This window comes from Rhinopithecus roxellana, chromosome 16 (assembly GCF_007565055.1).
Source record: "Rhinopithecus roxellana isolate Shanxi Qingling chromosome 16, ASM756505v1, whole genome shotgun sequence".
NCBI lineage: Eukaryota > Metazoa > Chordata > Mammalia > Primates > Cercopithecidae > Rhinopithecus > Rhinopithecus roxellana.
The window spans coordinates 20,031,593-20,050,899 of record NC_044564.1 but is presented as its reverse complement, the minus strand read 5'-3'; the positions used below and the strand labels follow the sequence as shown (position 1 = coordinate 20,050,899).

The following is a 19,307-nucleotide window of genomic DNA, read 5'->3' as shown; positions in this document are numbered from 1 at the left end:
GGGTGCATATTGAAATCTCCTGGGAAGTTTTTAAAAACACAGCCATCAGAGTCCCACTGCCCAGAGATTCTGATTCAGATAGTATGGGGTGTAACCTAGACTCCTTAGGAAAGTCTCCTTAGGACTAGGTGATTGAAGGTCCTCCTTCAAATATTCTTCTGTCGTGGAGCTCTTACTTGGGCACCTGCTCAGAGAGAGGCTGTTGTAAAGCAGTGAAAAGATCTGTTCTTGACATCCAGACCTGAATGTGAATCCCAGCTCATTTGCTCCTGGCTGTGTGACCTTTCAACCTCTTAAACTTCCGTTTCCCTACCTTGGAGAGGAGGCCAAAATCCCCTCCCACTACTCAAGAGTTTCCGCAGGTAAACGTGGTTTAGGCACCGTACACGTGGAATGAGTGGTGATTATTGTGTTTTTGTTTTGTTTTGTTTTGTTGACCAAAGAGCCAGCCCCTGGGCAACAAAGTGGAAATGGAAATCGTGAGCATGTTGGAAAAAAACGCAACGCTTCTCAAATTCGGCTACCACTTTACCCAGCAGGGACCCCGGCTTCGGGCATCCAACGCAATGATGAACAACAATGACCTTGGTGAGTAGAAATATACTCCCTGCCCTGCCCACAGACCTGTTATTCCCTCCACCTGTGCTGGGGATGTCAAGGAAAATTCTGTAGATGCCTCTCTGAGTCTTCTTGAGCCTTGATTTTCACACTGATCACGTCTTCCTTGTTTTCTGTGTTTGTACCTCATCTCCACCCTAGACTATGAACTCCTTGACTTTAGGAGCTAAGTCTGAGTCCTCTCCTCCTCAAAGCACAGCTCAGCACAGGCTGGGCCCAGAGCACACGTAAGTGTGTTCGCAGAAGGAACTGAAATTTGGGAGGGCACAAGGCTCCCTGGGAGTATTTCCTCTTCTGAATACCCTTCTCTGAACTCATGGCGTCCTCTCCAGGTCACACAGTCTAGATTTAGCCCCAAATCCCAAAACTACCTTCCAACAGGACTACCAAAATCCTGAGCCTAGGAGACTTCAAATTGATTTTAAGGTAAAAGTTAAAAACATCAACTTCATAGTAAAGTAAAAGTAGGGTATATTAATTTAATCTCAATTAAAGGCATAGTTTTTCTTCTAAAAGGGAAAGTAATTATGAAGGAGACATCAGGAAATGTTTAAAAAGAAAAAAATTTAAGAAAATGAAAGTATCACAATATTTTTTGATGATGAACACTTATACCTATATGAACAAATAGGCATATAAGTCAACTGAATGAAAAGTTTGAGCAATCATGATCTTACTTGCAGATGCCAGTTGTTCACAAGCTCTGTATAGTTATCGCTTATGTATATTCCTGCTGGCTGCCAAAAAAGAATTTGATATAGCATTCAACAAAGGGAGCGTGACTGACAAGGCTATAGGAAAACAAGAGGGGAAAAAACCAAGAAAAGCAGTAGGTCTATATCATTAACATGAATGATGATTATATTCAGCCCTGAGTTTCCTAGAACCAAGGCAGGAGGAAGCCAAACCAAGTTACAGTATTCTTATCACAGAAGAGAAGGAAGCATAATGAGTTTGAACAATAACAAAAAAAAAGCTTCTTTCTGGGACTAAATTGTGAAATAAACTTGTGTTTTAAAGGACAGCGTCTTCAGTGACTTTTTCATCAGGTTCAAACCTGCTCTGCACAATGGTTTCCAATCCTCAATAAAACGCAAAGAGCTTAATACGAATGTTCCACTCAAAGTATGTCGCTTCCTGGTGATTTATCTGAGGCCAGGTCACTACCTGGGAGCCCTCGAAGAATGGAGATGAGTGCGGAGGGGTGTATGCTCAAGGCAGGTGTGCACAGACCCCACATGCGCAGATAACCACAGGACTACACACACTCACACACACACACTTTAGATTGAGTTATTAAATTCCACAAACATATACCAAAGTTCTATAGGTTCCTGCTTGTAAGGATGTCACAGCCCAGGAGCTATTCATTCATTGCTCACTCCAAGTGCCACTATTTTCTAGAGCCTCAGGTTTAGAGAAGCTCATTTTAAAAAATGTCCACATAGTCTTGGTTTATCAGAAGTGTCCTTACTTAAAATAAGAACGAACACAAATAAGAATCATAATTATTATATTGTACCACAGATGTCACAGCTAAACTGAATTGTTGGAGAAGGCCAGCAATGAAGCCTCTGTTGGTCCAGGTGTGATCTGGCTGCAGTACCAGCATGGAGAAGCCTTGAGTTTCTACTCTATGTGCAATAATCTCTTATTTGTTTCCCTCTCAGTTAAGTTTCTTCTGTGCCCCTTGGCTCCTATCTCTGGGCTAACCCAGTTTTTGTCCTCCAATGGCATGATGGTCTGGAGGTCTTGTTTCTGGGACAGAGGCTCTAGATGAGCAGAGGTCACAGGTGCTGCAGGGGGATACCAGAATCATCTAGGAGTTGGACAAAATGGCCTTTGAAAATTCCCAGTCCTGTGAATCTGAGAGTCCAAAATTCAGGCCTGACTCCCATCACCAAGAACTTTCAGAGGCCATTGTAAGAATGTAGAATGGTAGAGCCAGGAGGACTTAGAGCTTATCCCTCCAGCTCCCTTAGAAAGAAACTGGAGCCTGGAGTGGGGGTAGGGGTCTAGGCAGCAGCTCAGTCAGGTCACACCAGCTGTTAGTGACAGTAAGTATTTTCTGGGCAACTTTTGTGTGCCTAGGACCGTGCTAGGTGATAATCAGAGGTAGCAGAAAGGCTACCTCTGACTGAAGAAGCTTTATAACCTTTTAGGGGGAAGAAAAATACTCAAAGGCATGCCTAAAAATTCAAGAATGCCTACAAATTCTATGTAAACAAAGTGAGGAAATGATTTATGGAGACAGAGGCCAGTTAGGCAAAGCATCCTGGTTGGGGATGGGGCTTTAGCCAGCCTTGAAAGGAAGAGATAGGTTGATGGAGGAGGTCAAGAGGCATCCCTCTGGGGGTTCTAGAAGTATTATGAAGTAGTGCTGGGGGTACAAAGGAGAGACAGAAGGATCTAAAAGAACTGGAGGAACTGTTATAAGGAGTAAGAGCTAGAAGGAAAAATAGGAGTTCACAAAGAAGGACGGGAAGAGCATTCCCAGCAGAGGGAACAGCATGAGCAAAGGCAGGACAACTGAAAGTATATGGGATGTTCACAAGGAATGGGACTGGGTAGGTGTGTGGGTGGCTGCAGCCCAAGGCCTTTAATGTCAAGCTCAGGGACCTGGTGCTGGAAGCAGACGGGAAGTAGAAACTGTGGCAGTTTCCTGGATGGTGATGCCAGGTGATAAAAATGGGCCTCTGGGTTACCCCAGGGAACTGTGGGCAGCTGCTCCCTTGGGGTTTCCTACAGAAGGAATTAGAGATGAATCATCTCAGTGATTACAGGGAACAGGGTGCTACTTGGTGATGTAGGATCTCTAGCTTTAAAATGAAATTTGCGCCCATCTGCTAATTTTTCTAAGAGAAATGTTTGTTTATGGCAGTGCATCAGCTTCCTCCTGACTTTACAACAGATTATTTGCATCCTACGTTAATGCCACAATGAAGTAGACAGACTTCATGTTTTCCAACTGAATATTTGTATCGTAAAAGCCTCCTGCCAGCTCCTCCTTGGGAGTGAGGCTGTTAGCAGGCCTGGCAGCAGGGAGCACAGATTGGGAAGCGAGCAGGCCTCTCAGGCCTCCTGCTCACTCTCACCTGCCTCTGCTGGCCCTCTGCCCATGGCTGGGGCCTCTGCAGTACTTGGGCTCCTCCTTGAGGGACATTTGTCCCCAAGGCTATGGGGACAGGGACTGGCTCTGCAGACAGGCTGTATGCCCAGGATGCATGCTGACCAGTGCGTTTTTGGTCCTCCTCACCCTGTGCACCAAGCTCTAAAGAGAGTGTTCCGTGATTGCAGGGCGCCCAGGGAGGAGCTAAGCTGTGGATCCCATCTGCGTTTTCCCACAGCAATACCTCAGATGACTGTCATCTCCACACTATTTATAGCAAAAAGCCAGGCCAAGCATGGTACTCAGGTCCTCTGTATCTGCCACTGCAGCTCTCTCTACTTAGAAAATCTGAATTGCAGCCTCTGAGTTGACAGTTGTGTGGGTTGGGGTATCGTGTGGAAGGACAGTAACGTGTTTAAAAGCAGAAAACATCCCTTCCTGGGAAAGTCACCATTTTACAATATTCTCAGGGAAGACCTTTGCAGCAAGCAGCCCAGACATAGCACACTGCAAAGCAATTTCTAATAAAATGTATTGTCAATTGACAATTTGTAATTGTGTATATTTATGTGATACAAATTGCTGTTATGATTTATGAATACAATGTGGAAAAATTAAGTGAATTAGCATATCATCACCTCAAATACTTTTTTGTGGTGAGAACGTTTATTTTTATCAATTTTGAAAAGTATAATACACTATTATTAGCTATATTCACCATGCTGTGTAATAGAGCTTTAAAAAACACCTTATTCCTCCTGTCCAACTGAGATTTTTGTATCCTGTGGCCATTATCTCCCCATTCCCCCGCCCACAGCTTTTGTAATGACAATTTTACTCCCTGCTTCTATGAGTTCGATTGTTTTAGATTCCACATATAATTTGTCTTTTTGTGCCTGGCTTATTTCACTTAGTATAATGTTCTCCAATTCCATTCATGTGACTGCAAATGAACAAATTTCTTTTTTTTAAAGGAAAGGTCGAATCGTATTCCATTGTGCATATATCCCCCAGTTTCTTTTTCCATTCTTGTTGATAGACACTCAGATTGATTCCTTATTTTGGGTATTGTGAATGATGCTGCAATCAACATGAAGTGAAACATCTTTTCAACTGATTTTAAATATTTTGGGTAAATATCCAGAAGTCGGATTGCTGGATCCCAAATCAGTTTCATCATAGTACCCCAACCTATCTCAGAAAAGGCAGCCAGGCACGGTGGCTCACACCTGTAATCCCAGCACTTTGGGAGGCCGAGGCAGGCGGATCACTTGAGGTCAGGAGTTCGAGCCCAGCTTGGCCAACATGGTGAAACACTGTCTCTACTAAAAATAGAAAAAAATTAGCTGGGCTTGGTGGCAGGCGCCTGTAATCCCAGCTCCTTGGGAGGCTGAGGCAGGAGAATCGCTTGAACCCGGGAGGGGGAGGTTGCAGTGAACTGAGACCACACCATTGCACTTCAGCCTGGGCAACAAGAACAAAACTCCATCTAAAAAAAAAAAAGGCAAGAAAAAAAGAAAAGGCTATTCCTTTCCTCACAGCTACCCAAGCCAGAAATCTGGGCCTGTTCCTAAATGTTGCTTCCATCCCAGTCAGCCAGTCACCTCCTTGCCAGTCCCAGTGTCCTGCCGCATGTTGAGCCCTCATCACACTCATCTCCTCCAACGTCCTCAGGCCCCCAGCTCCTCCAGGGAAGGCACCCCTGGCACTCATCTCAAGTCTCCTTCCAAAGCTTGTGTTGTCACCCCTCCACTCAGAACCATCACTGGGCTCCCATTGCTCTCAGTCAGCCCCTTGAAATGACTCCCAAGTCTTTTAATAGCTGACTCTTTCATGGCACTTACTGTGTGTCAGAGACTGTTCTGAACACTTCCCATCTCATTAGCTCATGTAGTCCTCCCCACAACCAGGTGAGACAGGTGCTATTGTTATTCACACTTTACAAGAAGGAAACAGAAGTCTAGAGAAGTAGGCAATTAACGTTACCCACAATCCGTGGGCAGGACCAGGATTTGAACTGGCAATCTGGCTCCAGTGCCTGGGCGCCCCACATTGGGAGATGGTCCCATCAGGACGTCATCTATTGACATCCTCAAGAAGCCATCCCTTTGCCATGTTAGTACCATTCCAGGTAGCCTGAGTGCCCCCAAGTGACCAAGGAAAAACTTACCCTTAGAAAGTCGTTACTTCCAATGCCCCCAACCTTCCTATCCTCTACCTTTTTGTTGTTTAAAATTCAGTTGACCTGTTAGCTGCCATCCTGGGAAGGTCTGACCACTTCCTTCTTTATGCCTCTCATACCTCAGAGATCTGCCAGGGCATCTCTAATACTTCATATTTATCCAACAGTAGTTCTCAAATATTGTATATCTTGGTCCCTGTTATGCTGTGTCTTTACTTCTGATTCTTGTGCTTGGCACACAGCACTCAGTAAATGCTGCTGAATATTTAAATGAATAGAAAGTGCTTTCCAAAAACATGATGGAAATGTTCAAATTTGGCAAGAAGTGGCAGAGGAGTTCAAGCAGCAGATGGAGGTTGGTCTGGACGACTGGAGAGCCCTTCTGGCTTTCACAATAAAAGGAGTCTCTGGCTCTTGCAATAAGCAGTGAGGAGTTTTTTAAAGAAAGTAAAGAGCAGACAGAATTTAAGAAGGATACTGGGAGACCCAGCTTTTACTCCCAGTTTTGTGACTTATTCGTAACTTGGAATGAGTTACCTCCCTCTCTTGGTCTCAACTTCCTTCATCATCAAAAAGGGAAAAAAATAATACCCGAATAAATGGATGCCTTTCCCTTCTCTCCATCCAGTCCCTGAAAAAGCCAGTGCCAGGTGGCCGGGAGGGGTGGCTCAGGCCTGTAATCCCAGCGCTTTGGGAGGCCAAGGCGGTCAGATCACGAGGTCAGGAGATCAAGACCATCCTGGCCAACATGGTGAAACCCTGTCTCTACTAAAAATACAAAAAAAATTAGCTGGGCGTGGCGATGCATAACTGTAGTCCCAGCTACTTGGGAGGCTGAGGCAGGAGAATTGCTTGAACTCAGGAGGTGGAGACTGCAGTGACCCAAGATCGGGCCACTGCACTCTAGCCTGGTGACAAGAGTGAGACTACGTCTCAAAAAAAAAAAAAAAAAAAAAGCCAGTGCCAGGGGAACCGGGAACCATGCACACAGATCTGACCCAGTGTACACAATGACGGCAAGTAATGGAAAAGAACGCCCGCATCAAGCCCTGGAGTCCTTTCTGTTCCCTCAACCATAGGCCAGGGACTTGGATTTCAGTCCTGGCTCTGCTGCCAGCTTTCAGGGACTGGGGCTTTTCTTCTGCAGAGAGATGAAGCTAATCCTCCCTGTGAGAATCAGATGAGAAATGGATATGGAAACCCTACCCACACAAGGCTCAAATCTACTGAGGGAGGCACTGGACTGAGGCTCAAGATGAGTCAAAAGCCTTGGTTCTAGCCAGGCGCGGTGGCTCACACCTGTAATCATAGCACTTTTGAGAGGCTGAGGAGGGGGGATCACTTGAGGTCAGGAGTTCGAGACCAGCCTGGCCAACATGGTGAAATTCCATCTCTACTAAAATCACAAAAATTAGCCGTATGTGGTGGCAGGCACCTGTAATACCAGCTACTTAGGAGGCTGAGGCAGGAGAATTGCTTGAACCTGGGAGGCGAGGTTGCAGTGAGCCAAGATTGTGCCACTGCACTCCAGTCTGGGTGAGTGAAACTCCATCTCAAAAAAAATAAAAAATAAAAAATAAAAGCTTGGTTACTAGCTTTATTGCTTTAAGAAAGAAATATACCCTCGCTGCCATACTTTCCTTATCCATAAAATGGGAATGGTAACAAACATTCCAGCAGTGTTGGAGGGGCTCCAATGAGGCAATGAGGATGGCCCTGCTGGGCATGCCTGCACAGCTACCATGGAGATGCTTAAAAGTCTGGTTCATGTAAACTCTGTGGTCATGTTGAGCAAACCTCTTGTGCTCTTTGGGTTTTGGTTTCTGTCCCTGCACATCCACCCCTAAGAAGTTGGACATTCTGATCATCTCAGGAACTGGGCTGGCCTCACCGCCCGTGTGGGTCTGCTTTGTATGGCCAGTGTCATGCACAAGCTGATTCGGTTTTTGTTGCAGCTCGTATTCATCGATCTGGTGGCTGCAGGTCTACCGCCTCAGCTCGGGAACCTGAAGACATCTAAGTATAGACAGACTTTCTTTCCCTCCACAATAGCTTCCTGTCTCTGCCACACCAGCAGGCCTCTCGACTGCCACCTACTGGCTGTACAGACTTCTTTGACCTTTCTCTTGTGGCTGATGGAGCTTGCTGCTTGGTCTTCATCTGCAGACACTACAATTAATTTCAAAACACTCTCCCTTTTTATGACAAAAGAGCCCCTCCTGCCCCTCCCCGCATCCTCATCATCCTCTAAGCTAACGTCTCCAGCCTGCAACCTCCTGGCTAGTGCTTTCCTCTTTATGGCATTTAACTACTTTGTCACTTGAACAGTGTTGAGCTTAACTGTCTTGCCCCTGGGGAAAATGGCAAGGTTGAACATAAGGGGATACAGATACTGCAGGGTAATCGTTGGGGTGGAAACTCTCATTGACATAGGCAGGAGGTAGGCCAGGAGCTCCCAGTCATAGCTGGGGGAAATGTTTCCACCTGGTTAAGACCCTAATCTCATTAAGAAAACTAAACTTTTAACTCTTATCTGAACTGGAGTAAAGATCTTCAACTGGGGTTTCTGTAAGCAAAGAAAATAGCCAAGTTATAAACTGGGACTGTGTGGTCAGCCATTTAGCAGATTACCTGTGAATGAATCCCCACTACCACAGACCCTCATCAATGAACACTGACAAACTGGAGGGCTGTTGTACAACTCACATACACTGTCCTTTCAGAACAACAGACGTCAGACTCTGTTAACTAATTAGTGCGAGGCTTCACAGTGCTTTCTCAGAGCAACAGTGGTGGCCCCTGGTCTACAGGGAAAAGTGCCTTATATCTTATCTCCATTCCTTTCCAGTGAGGAAGAGGAGGCTTGCGGACCTGACTGGGCCCATCATTCCCAAGTGCCGGAGTGGTGTCTAGTGTGTGGCGGTGGAGACCATGCCTTTGAACTGGACGTGTTCTAGTGATGACTTGTACTCTGCAGGGGAAACCAGAAGGCAAAATGCTGGCAGCACGAAACCCTTTTGTGGTTCAGTTCTTTATGCACTAAGGTTTTAGGCTGACTAGTGGTTGTAGTTGAAAATTTTATAAAATATCGTTAATGTGAAGTTTTTCTTTAGTCACAGAAGTTGAGTCTGGTTATTATTTAAAAACTAGAAGTCCCCAAACCAGCAGATCTTACTGAAGATGATGTTCCAGAAGCAGCGACTTAGCCCCAGGAGCCCAGTTTCAATGGCCTTGCTGTGTGGTGTTTCAAGTGCATTTAAAATGTGTGACAGAAACAGCACACTCTTCCACATGCTTTTGAAGTATTATAAAACACTTTATTACAAATTTGTCTTAGCTATTAGCAAATAAAACAGATTATCATTCTTTATTAACCCTCCTTGGAATTTTAAAAACCTCAAGATTAAAGTTGCCAAATTGATTACTGGATCAAGAACACAATTTTCCCCTCAGGACAGACAGACAGACTAAAGCCACAGAACTCTGCCAAGAATCACAGAACATGAGATTCCTTTTGCTGGATATGCAGAAATGATAGGGAAAAAAACCAATGGTGAAATTTCAAGTTTTGAAAACCAACTTTTCATTACCAATCCCAGGTAACAAACATGTCCCAGAGTGTTCTTTAAACGTTTGGGATTTATGTAAGATTGAATACTGGAGTTAGAAAGAACTTTTGCCTTATTGAATGCCAACCTTATGATGGATGTGAAAATCTACGACCAAATACTTGAAAACACCTTTCTATATTGCACAGTGGGCAAATGGCTTATGTGAGGTAAGACACTAGAGGGATAAATTTCTAGTCCAACATGGCCATGGTATTTAGCAATGGCCCAGCTTAGAGACTTCAGCTACTGATCTCATCACTTATTAGACAAATCGCTGCTGATCTTACACCTGTATATTAAGCCTCTGCAGGACAACACTGAAGAAAATCCAGATATCAAGGAATTAGGAAATCCTAGCCAAACCACCCCAAGATGATTACACTGAAGCGTAATACTAGTATTGCTGCCAGATCTGTTTCTAACAGCATGTGCGTCTCTTGGGATCCAGCAAAAGTGTTAAGCCACAATGCCCTTGTGCCTTTTAATATACCACAGTGCCAGTTAAACTAGTATTTTTGTTTGTTGCTTTCGGGAGTTATTTTCATTAGTGAGTTCAGCAAATCTCATGATAAAGGACAAGGTCAAGAACTCCAGAGCACTGAGCAGAGCGGCTGGTAATGAAAAGGTGAAGGCCTGCACACTGAACTGTAAGGCAGTAGGCAGTATAGGGTAACTGGAGGTGGGGCCAGGGCCTCAGCACTATGGAAGAGTGTCCACTGAGGCTGCACATGGCCCAGAAGTGGCACCATGTTGCAGGGACAAGCATCCCCACTTGGCTTCTCCTTAAAACACAACTGCAGCTGCATTCTGCATCGCTGAAAACTGCAATATAATATTAAATCTGTTGGTCTATGTATGGCTGCGTATGTGTTTCTTGGAACCTGTGTGACAGGGACATGTGCCTGGCACACTGGCCAGAAGACTGGGCAGCCACCATGGCAGTGCTGGATGACCTCAGTAAGAATGTGTCATGTATTCCAGGTGCTGATCTAAAAACTGTGGCTCAAATGTCATCGAGCTTATATGAAGCTCCGAGAGAACATTTAAAAGCTAAGAGAGTAAGTGCGGGGGAAAGCAGAGCTATTAGAGGAAACCTCTCATAGAAACCAAACCAACAGAAAATGAAGAAGGCCACATCTTTAAGGCCACCTCTGCCTCTATCAGATGAGTTGCTGGTCTAGACCAGGGACTGGCAAACTTTTCAGTAAAAGGCCAGACAGTAAATATTTCAGATTTTGCAGGCCACATCATGTCTGTTGCAACTATTCAATTCTGCCGTAGATCATGTGTAAAGGAATGGGTGTGGCTGTTCCAATAAACTGTAGTTGACCCTTGAACAATATGGGTTTGAACTGCATGGCTGCACTTATATATGGATTTTTTTTCAACCATGCAGGTTGAAAATACAGTACTGGCAGGAGGCGAAATCTGTGTACATGGAGGGCTGATTTATCACATATGTGGGTTCTGTAGAGCCCACTGTGGCACTTGAGTATGCACGGGTTTTTGTATACTCAGGCGTTCTGGAACTATCCTCCATGTATACCAAAGGATGGTTATTTCTACAAAAGCAGGAGGTAAGCCCAATGCACAGCTTGCAGATTCCCCTCAGGCGAGAGACAGAGATTAAGGGTAGATGGCAGATGACCTTAGTGGTTTGTTTTAGGAGGCCACTCCCAGGGCCACAGCTTTCACATGTTTGCCACCAGGGTAGAAGGTCTGCTGACAAGGACAATGACTACTAACAGCCCCAGCTGCATGGCAAAGAAAGGGGATGCTGTGGCCACCAGGCTCAGGCTCTATCCCTCAGCAGCTTTGGGATTCCATGCAGCTCACCTTTTTCCTGTGCTCTAGCATTATCCAAATCAGAATGTCTCAGGTACGTGGTAGACAACACGACTCCTCCCCTCCCGCTGTGAAGTGTAGACGGCTGCCATACTGGCAGTAGTCAGCACTGAAGTATCCCGATTTCTCTGTTTCTGCAGCCTCACCATGCTTTCTCTGTATGGTCACCCCAAACCTACTTTTACCGAGGGCCTGGGAAAATGCCAAAGGTGCTGCTCACGCAAGCACTGGCCCATCCTCAGTAGCATCAGGCCCTGGCTCTGGGCTCACAGGCCGTTGCATGTGCCGCGAAAGTTCCCTAGGTATGCGCAGCCGTCTGGCTGTGCACTCACATTCCTCTTTAAAGCTGTCTTGCATAGGGCCTGAAGCTTTCCTGCTCCCCTTGTCTTGACATGTGACACAACAGGCTGTGAATCCTTGTCCTTGACAGGCAGGGCAGGTCAAAACGAGCTGGCGGCACTGGAGAGTGGAGCAGAGTTTATACTGGTCCCACTGGGCTCCACAGTATGAACACTCTGGGGAGGAAGGAAAACCATCATTATAAACACATGCGTTCACACACATGTGGACAGGCATTGCTCCCTCTGCTGACTAGAATCTCAAAGATCTGTGGAACCCGGGGAAGGTTTCCAAATAGTAAGTCTTCTGTCTTCCAGCAATAACAACTAACCACCACTCCCACCACCCAGCTTATTTTTTTTGGGGGGTGACTTCTGGGAACGGTCTGCTTCCAGTATTTACTTTTTTTTCCTTTTTCCCATCTAGAGAACAGGTGGTAACTAGATGGTAATGAAAGTTTCTCTCTCTCACCAGCTATTCCAAAGCTGGCCAACCACCTCCCAACCCCCTTGTTAAGTGGCCTTCTCCCCTTTGATCATTCCCTTTTCCACTGGGGACAACACACCTAAATACAGGCAATAACCCACCTACAGTGAGCATCTGCAGTCCACACCCCTCTCCCCGAGGCCTGCGTCTCTCCTGCTGTTGCTAGGACACTTGACCATCTGATTCCTAAAACTCACACCATCTTCTTTCTCCACCTGTTTTTCCCTGATGACCTCCTGTTACCACTGATAACATCATTCTTCCTCACTTTTCCTTACCTTGCTTATCTAAGCTACCTCTGAGCCTTCTCTCTCTCCTTCATACTCACACGCAGGTACCCATCGAGTTCAGCCAATATAACCTCTATAAAATCAAATCTACTCTTTCTACTTGTTGAGAATTTATACTCCATCTAGCTCCAAAACAGATCAGAAGTAGTGATCAATAAGAGATAAAACCACTAAAATGAAAATAAGACCAAGAAAGTAAGGGAGAGGACAATCAAACTCAAATCTTACTCAAATGTGCATGCCACCTGTGTCCACAGAGAGGTAGGAGTTCCTACAGTCATGTGTGCTATGGATTTACCTGGTAGTCTGGTGAAGCCTATAGATCCTGGCCTAGAAAAACTTTTTTGAGACAGGGTCTTGCTGTTTCGCCCAGGCTGGAGTACAGTGGCGTGATTTAAACTCACTGCAACCTCAACCTCCTGGGCTCAAGCAATCCTCCTGCCTCAACCTCCTGGGTATCTGGTACACACCACCATGCTCAGCTAATTTAAAAAAGTTTTTGTAGAGACATAGTGAGCTATGTTGCCCAGGCTGGTCTCAAACTCCCGGGCTCAAGCGATCCTCCCACCTTGGCCTCCGAAAGTGCTGGGATTATAGGCATTAGCCTCTGTGCCTGACCAAGAAAAATATTTTTAAATGCATAAACATGTTAAGATCACAAAGGAAACCAACTATACAGAAATACAAAATATCAAAGTATTTTTCAAAGTCTGTGATACATAATAAGACGTGCCATTTATTAACACATTATATATCAACTCTTAGTGGTGGGCCTAATAACTATTTTCATTTTGAAGCAGTGATGAGTATAAATACTATTTTGAGGTATCTGAGGCAACTGAAACATGATATGAAAGTACTGTAAATCCTACTGAAGACAAAGTCACAGGTACATTAATACAACTGGTTTTGGTGCCTACATTCATAACTGAAGGAAACACTTCATTTTAGTGAGGTGTTATTGAAAACAAAGATACAATTATTTTCCCATCCAAATTCGCAGAACCCCTGAAATTACACGTACCAGTTCCAGGTTAAGAGCCCTGAATTAGCCCAGTAGTCCAACTCTTGACAGGCAGACAGGCAGGCAGGCAGGGCAGGTGAGATGATCCCCATGTTAATAGGCTTGTCCAGCTAGGAATGGTGAAGCCAGAATCCTAACCCAGGCCTCCTGACTCCTGGGCTAGGGTTCTCTCAGCTGCAATGCTAGGAAAATGGTGGCACAATGTACTTATTTTCCCTGCTTATTCAGTGCTCAGTAATGAGCACTGGCCTGTCTTCCCTGTGTCATTTTTCTAGAATGGTGAACTGACAATGTGCTTCATTTCAGTTTGGGCTCGGAGCCCATGCTGACCTACCTGACACCACATCACTGTTGTAGGACAGAGCATAGCGTTCATCAAAAACAAACAACTTCCCTTTGTAAAAGCCATCAGGAAACTCTTCCAGGTACTTGTGGATGCCACCCTTGAGCTGGAACACCGCCTTGCACACTCCCTAGGTGTGGAAAAACAACAGGAAATCTGAAGAGCCACCAGAGAGACCTGTTAAGATGCTCCACGGAAGAGCGGCGCATGGCGAGGAGCGCTGACGTGGAGGACTCATGGCCACTGCTATTAGTTAGGGGCTCCTGGCTCCCACTACGGTACACTAAGGAATTGCTGACCAAGGGGTCAAGGCACCAACTGGCTAGATCTTGCCTCCTAGGGGGATGGGTGATGACAGCAGGCAGGGCCTTCACCCTCTAGATCCTGGGAAGCCCAACTATTTTTGCTGCCCCCTAAATATAGGAAGACACCTGTTGGGACATGTAATGTTACTGAATTTGCTCTTCTCAGGATCAAGCAAAAGGATTAGGAAAAGGGAGATGTTAACTAATCTCTCCCTTTTACATTTGATGAGTCTCTAAGACTGTTAAGTGTTTTTCGTATCTTGAGATTAAAGTTCCTCAGATTCTGTACTTATGAACTCCATGCTACAGCCATACGAGGGGTGAAGGCATGCTTTGGCTGCCTGGGGGTGGGGAGTACTGCGGGCAGCAGATAGCTCCACATATGCTGCTGGTGGAGCCGTCTCCTTCACCGCCATGCCCACAGTGCCCCGGGGTGGTGGCTCACCTTGGCTTTGAGGTAGGCTGAACCCCGCTCACAGCGGATGCCCCCAGTGCAGTACATCAGCACTCTCTTCTCTCTGAAAAGTTCTAGGTTTTTGTCAACGTAGCTAGGGAAGTAACTGAATTTCCTGATGTCTGGGGCTAAGCAGCCTTGGAATCGTCCCTGTAACATAGGAGCAACAAAAGGAAAATTATCACAAAAACATACCTGGTAGGAACGAAGGTTCTTTTTGTACCTAACAAACCCTACCTTAGCAAAGAAGCTCCTGCCAGTTGCTACTCTCATCCCCACTCTGACCTTTCAACTTCAAGATCTGAACTTGAAACCGAGGCTGGTGGGCTGTGGGTCACCTTCCCAGGGTCCTTAGGGGAACTGGAGAGGCTGCCAAAAGGCAACTTTGCAAGATCCTTGATACATGTCAAAGGCAGGCTCATGGGAGTCACTAAGTATATTATGTGCCTAGATGTCTTTAATTCATATTTTCTTAGACTCTCTCACTAGATTCTGAGTTTTAGGACTTGGGTTTTCTCTGAAGCTGCTAGTACTGGCAGGAGATCCATGTGGCCACAGGTGGGCACACACAAGGTCCCCTTGGGAAATATACCATACTTTGGGAATGGGGAGATCTACCAATTTAGAGAACTCAATTCCGGCTTTTACTTACTATTTTGCTTTCATAGAAGTTTCTGCAATCAAGAAGGATAGTATCACTTTGTTCTTGATTTGCCTGAGATAAAAACTTTTCTACTTCTTTATGAAATTCACTCGGGGATAAATGGATTCCTAAAATCAAACCAAAAAAATTATGTTAAAACAAAGAAAAAAAAACCAAAAAACCCAAAACCCAATCACAACTCACCCAACCTGACTTACATGTTGCTTTGTTTCTTTCCACCCTAACCTCTTCCCTTCATAATTACAACTGTCTGAAAAGAACACTACTTGATGATTATGATGAAATAATTTAGTAATTCCAGTAATTCCAGGTATCCTCAATTTCCCTCCTCCTAAAATGAAGGCGATGGAGACCTGGTAGTTTAGAAATAACTAGTCAAAGAATTTTGCATCCTCTTAATTGGCCTAATCCTAGTGATAAAAACCAGGCAACTGGGATCTAAATTGCCATGTGAATTTGCTGGTCCATTGTATGGTCACTAGTAGGTCAGGAAATGGCCACTGCTCTATTGTCACTGTACATGGAGGAGCTGGGCATGTATGTGGCTGACTACAGGCTTTGTAAACTGTTCTATATCAAGGTCGAACCCACGTTGAAGGCTAAGAACCCTGGCAGAGGCAGGTGTGCACAAAAAGTTATGGAATAAATTTGGAATAGATACATTTTTAATGCAAAGGGGCAAGAAGAATGTGTCTAAGTGTGTGTGCATAAGTGAAAGAGAAAAGGGCAAGACGGGTGGACAACAGAAATGACATACGAGAAAGAAAGTAAAGTAGAGAAAAAGACAAGAAAGCTAGAAGATGGATAAGTATTAAAATACAAAGGGAAGCCTGGGGAACATAGCAAGTCTCTGTCTCTACAAAAAAAATTGAAAAAAATCAGCTGGCCATGGTAGTGTGTGCCTATAGTCTCAGCCACTTTGGAGGCCGAGGTAGGAGGATCCCTTGAGCCCAAGAGATCGAGGCATCAGTGAGCTATGATCACACCACTGTACTCCAGCCTGGGCAATAGAGCAAGACCCTGTCTCAAAAAATATATATACAAAGGGACTAATAGGAGAGAACCTCAGTCTCCTGGGGCTCTTTGCCTTGTAACTCTCTAGAACAGAAATATTCCCCTATCTTTGGGGGTCCAGACATCTCAGTAGATAGTGAGGAACTTTTGGTGAATCTGCATTATGAGGTAGCCATGCCTCATGGGCAGGGTCTCTGGTGACTCAGTTACCCACCATTCATGATAAAGCTTTACAGTACCAAAGGAGCCTCATTCCCCTTAGAGAAGAACCCCAACAACCAACGAAACTGCTCCACACCAAGGAGAGATGAGGGCCCACAGCCAGGCCAAGGAATCTGGATTGCTACCTGCCTTACAGTTGTAGAGAGAATGTAGTAAGGCCAGATTCTATATAAGGTATTGTCACATAATTACATGGATACAAAAAGAATGGGGGAAAAAGGGAGATTCAAACATGGGACGTAGGCCCGACATGGTGGCTCATACCTGTAATCCTAATGCTTTGGGAGGCTGAGGCGGGCGGATCCCCTGAGGTCAGGAGTTCAAGACCAGCCTGGCTAACATGGTGAAACCCCATCTCTATTAAAAATACAAAAATTAGCCAGGTATGTTGGCATATGCCTGTAGTTCCCAGCTACTCAGTAGGCTGAGGCAGGAGAACTACATGAAACTGGGAGGCAGAGGTTGCAGTGAGCATTCCAGCCTGGGCGTCAGAGTGAGACTCCATCTGAAAAAAAGGCCAGGCATGGGCGAGGTGGCTCTTGCTTATAATCCCAGCACTTTGGGAAGCTAAAGCAGGTGAATCACTTGAGGTCAGGAGTTGGAGATCAAACTGGCCAACATGGTGAAACTCTGTCTATTAAAAATACAAAAAAAAAATTAGCCGGGCGTGGTGGCGCATGCCTGTAGTCCCAGCTACTCGGGAGGCTGAGGCAGGAGAATCACTTGAACCTGGGAGGCAGAGGATGCAGTGAGCTAAGATTGTGCCACTGCACCCCAGCCTGGGCAACAAAGTGAGACTCCATCTCAAACAAACAAACATGGGACGAAAAGCATGGAAATCTGCTAAGACTCCTACCTGCAGGGAGCCGCAGGAAATGAAACCTGTTCCCTTCTTAGGCTATGATTGCAGTTGCTCTACTGGCCCTGAGAAGGATTGTTGGGACAGTGACCAGCATGGATGTGTTTAAAAGAGGTCCCTTTACCAGGTGTGGTGGCTCATGCCTGTAATCCCAGCACTTTGTGAGGCTGAGGTGGGCAGATCACTTGAGGTGAGGAGTTTGAGACCAGCCTGGCCAGTGTGGCGACACCCCGTCTCTACTAAAAACACAAAAAGTAGCCGGGTGTGGTGGCGTGCACTTGTAATCCCAGCGACTTGGGAAGCTGAGGCAGGAGAACTGCTTGAACCCGGAGGGGAAAAGGTTACAGTGAGCTGAAATAATGCCACTGCATTCCAGCCTGGGCAACAGAGCAAGACTGTCTCAAGAAAAAAAAAAAGAGGTCCCTTTACCCTTTAAATAACTTCCTTCAAGTGAAAACACGACAGCACTGTCTAGAGCCCACTCTCTGCCTGCAATGTCCTGCAGTGCCTAGGAAAAGTTGTAGTCACATTGCCTCCTGCTAAGATGGGAACAGTAAGCAGACAACAGCTCTTTCTGGCCCTCATCTCCCCATGCATGAGTCTCTTTCCCAGATGCCTGTATCCATTTCCCCCTGGCTTCACTCTCAGACTTCTTTCAAATCTTTACATATTAAAAATGAACACCATGGAGTCAACCAGACCTTTGTGCTTCCTGATCAAAGAAGACAATAGTGCTTATGTAGTCTTGGTGGCGGGAGAAAAATAAATCAAATCGGAATCTGATCAAGTCTCTAGTCCTGAGTTGTCAATACAGTAGCCACTAGCCACATGTGACTGGCAAGTATTTGTGCTATAATGGTGACATACATACTGGATCTCAAGGACTTAGCATGAACAAAAAGCAAACTAATAATTTTTTCTATTGATTACATGTTGAAATAATATTTTGATATATTGCATTAAGAAAACCATATTAATTAAATTAATCTCATCTAGTTTTTACTTTTAAAGATGTGGTTACTAGAAAATGTAAAATTATGTAGCTCATATTATATTTCTATTAGCGCTACTCTAAATCTAATCATCAACTTACAGGAAATAAAGAGGACAGAGAAATATATCTTGGAGATACAATTAGTATTGTCCAGATTATGGGAAACTCTAAAGGTCAAATGACCCAGTTCCTTCAAAAATAAACTGCAAGGGGGGAAAAAACGGAAATAAATCTATAGGTTGAAAGACACTTAAAGAGACATACTCATGAATCACAATGAATGAATCTTATTTAAATCTAACAGAAACGAAGCTTAAAAAATATGAGACAACTGGGAATTGAGTGACTAAACCAACTAGATATTTGATAACATGTTAAGGAATCAGTTAAAATGTTTTAAGATGTGATATCGTTTTACATCTTTTAAAACATATTTTTATCTTTTAGAGCTATCTACTAAAAATATTTATAAATGAAATGGCCTGACATTGGGGTTGCCTTCAAAATAACCAAGATGGGAGAAGGGATGGGGTATAGGTGAGGGCTGGCCATGAATCAGTTAACTGCTAAAGCTGCATGATAGGTGCATGGAACGTCACTATACTATTTTCTCTACTTTTTTAATGTTTAAATTTTTTCATGGTAAAAAGTATAATAAAACTCCAAAACACCTGCCAAACAAATGTCTTTCAACCATTTACCATGGAGAAGATGGGGAAAGAACATTCTAGAGCACAGTGAAAACTGCTTTGGTGTTGAAAGCAACTTGCTTCCTGTAGCAAAAGGCCTGCGTACTCTATTCTGCTGACGAACTGTTTACAAGTAATAATTACACTCTTCCCAAACTGCTTGCTGTCTTTGGAAAGAGAAAACAACTACTTGCTGAACCATCACCAAGAAGAATAAGATAGATCACTCTAAGAGGTGAGTCTTCAATCACCACAGCAC

General features: G+C 44.7%; 2 protein-coding genes across 2 annotated transcripts in view; one reads left to right on the top strand and one right to left on the bottom strand.

Annotated features, from left to right (window-relative positions):
- TMOD1 (tropomodulin 1) overlaps positions 1-10,857 on the top strand; it is a 92,046-nt gene extending 81,189 nt beyond the window's left edge. The window contains exons 9-10 of the mRNA XM_030920325.1: positions 444-588; positions 8,758-10,857. Of these exons, the coding sequence (XP_030776185.1) occupies positions 444-588; positions 8,758-8,822 (210 nt within the window). The 3' untranslated portion in view covers positions 8,823-10,857. The remainder of the gene's footprint in view (positions 1-443; positions 589-8,757) is intronic.
- Positions 9,203-19,307, bottom strand: part of TSTD2 (thiosulfate sulfurtransferase like domain containing 2) — a 33,820-nt gene continuing 23,715 nt past the window's right edge. The window contains exons 7-10 of the mRNA XM_010357646.2: positions 15,259-15,377; positions 14,598-14,756; positions 13,839-13,977; positions 9,203-11,880 (exon numbers count right to left, since the gene is read on the bottom strand). Coding sequence (XP_010355948.1) covers positions 11,582-11,880; positions 13,839-13,977; positions 14,598-14,756; positions 15,259-15,377 — 716 coding nt within the window. The 3' untranslated portion in view covers positions 9,203-11,581. The remainder of the gene's footprint in view (positions 11,881-13,838; positions 13,978-14,597; positions 14,757-15,258; positions 15,378-19,307) is intronic.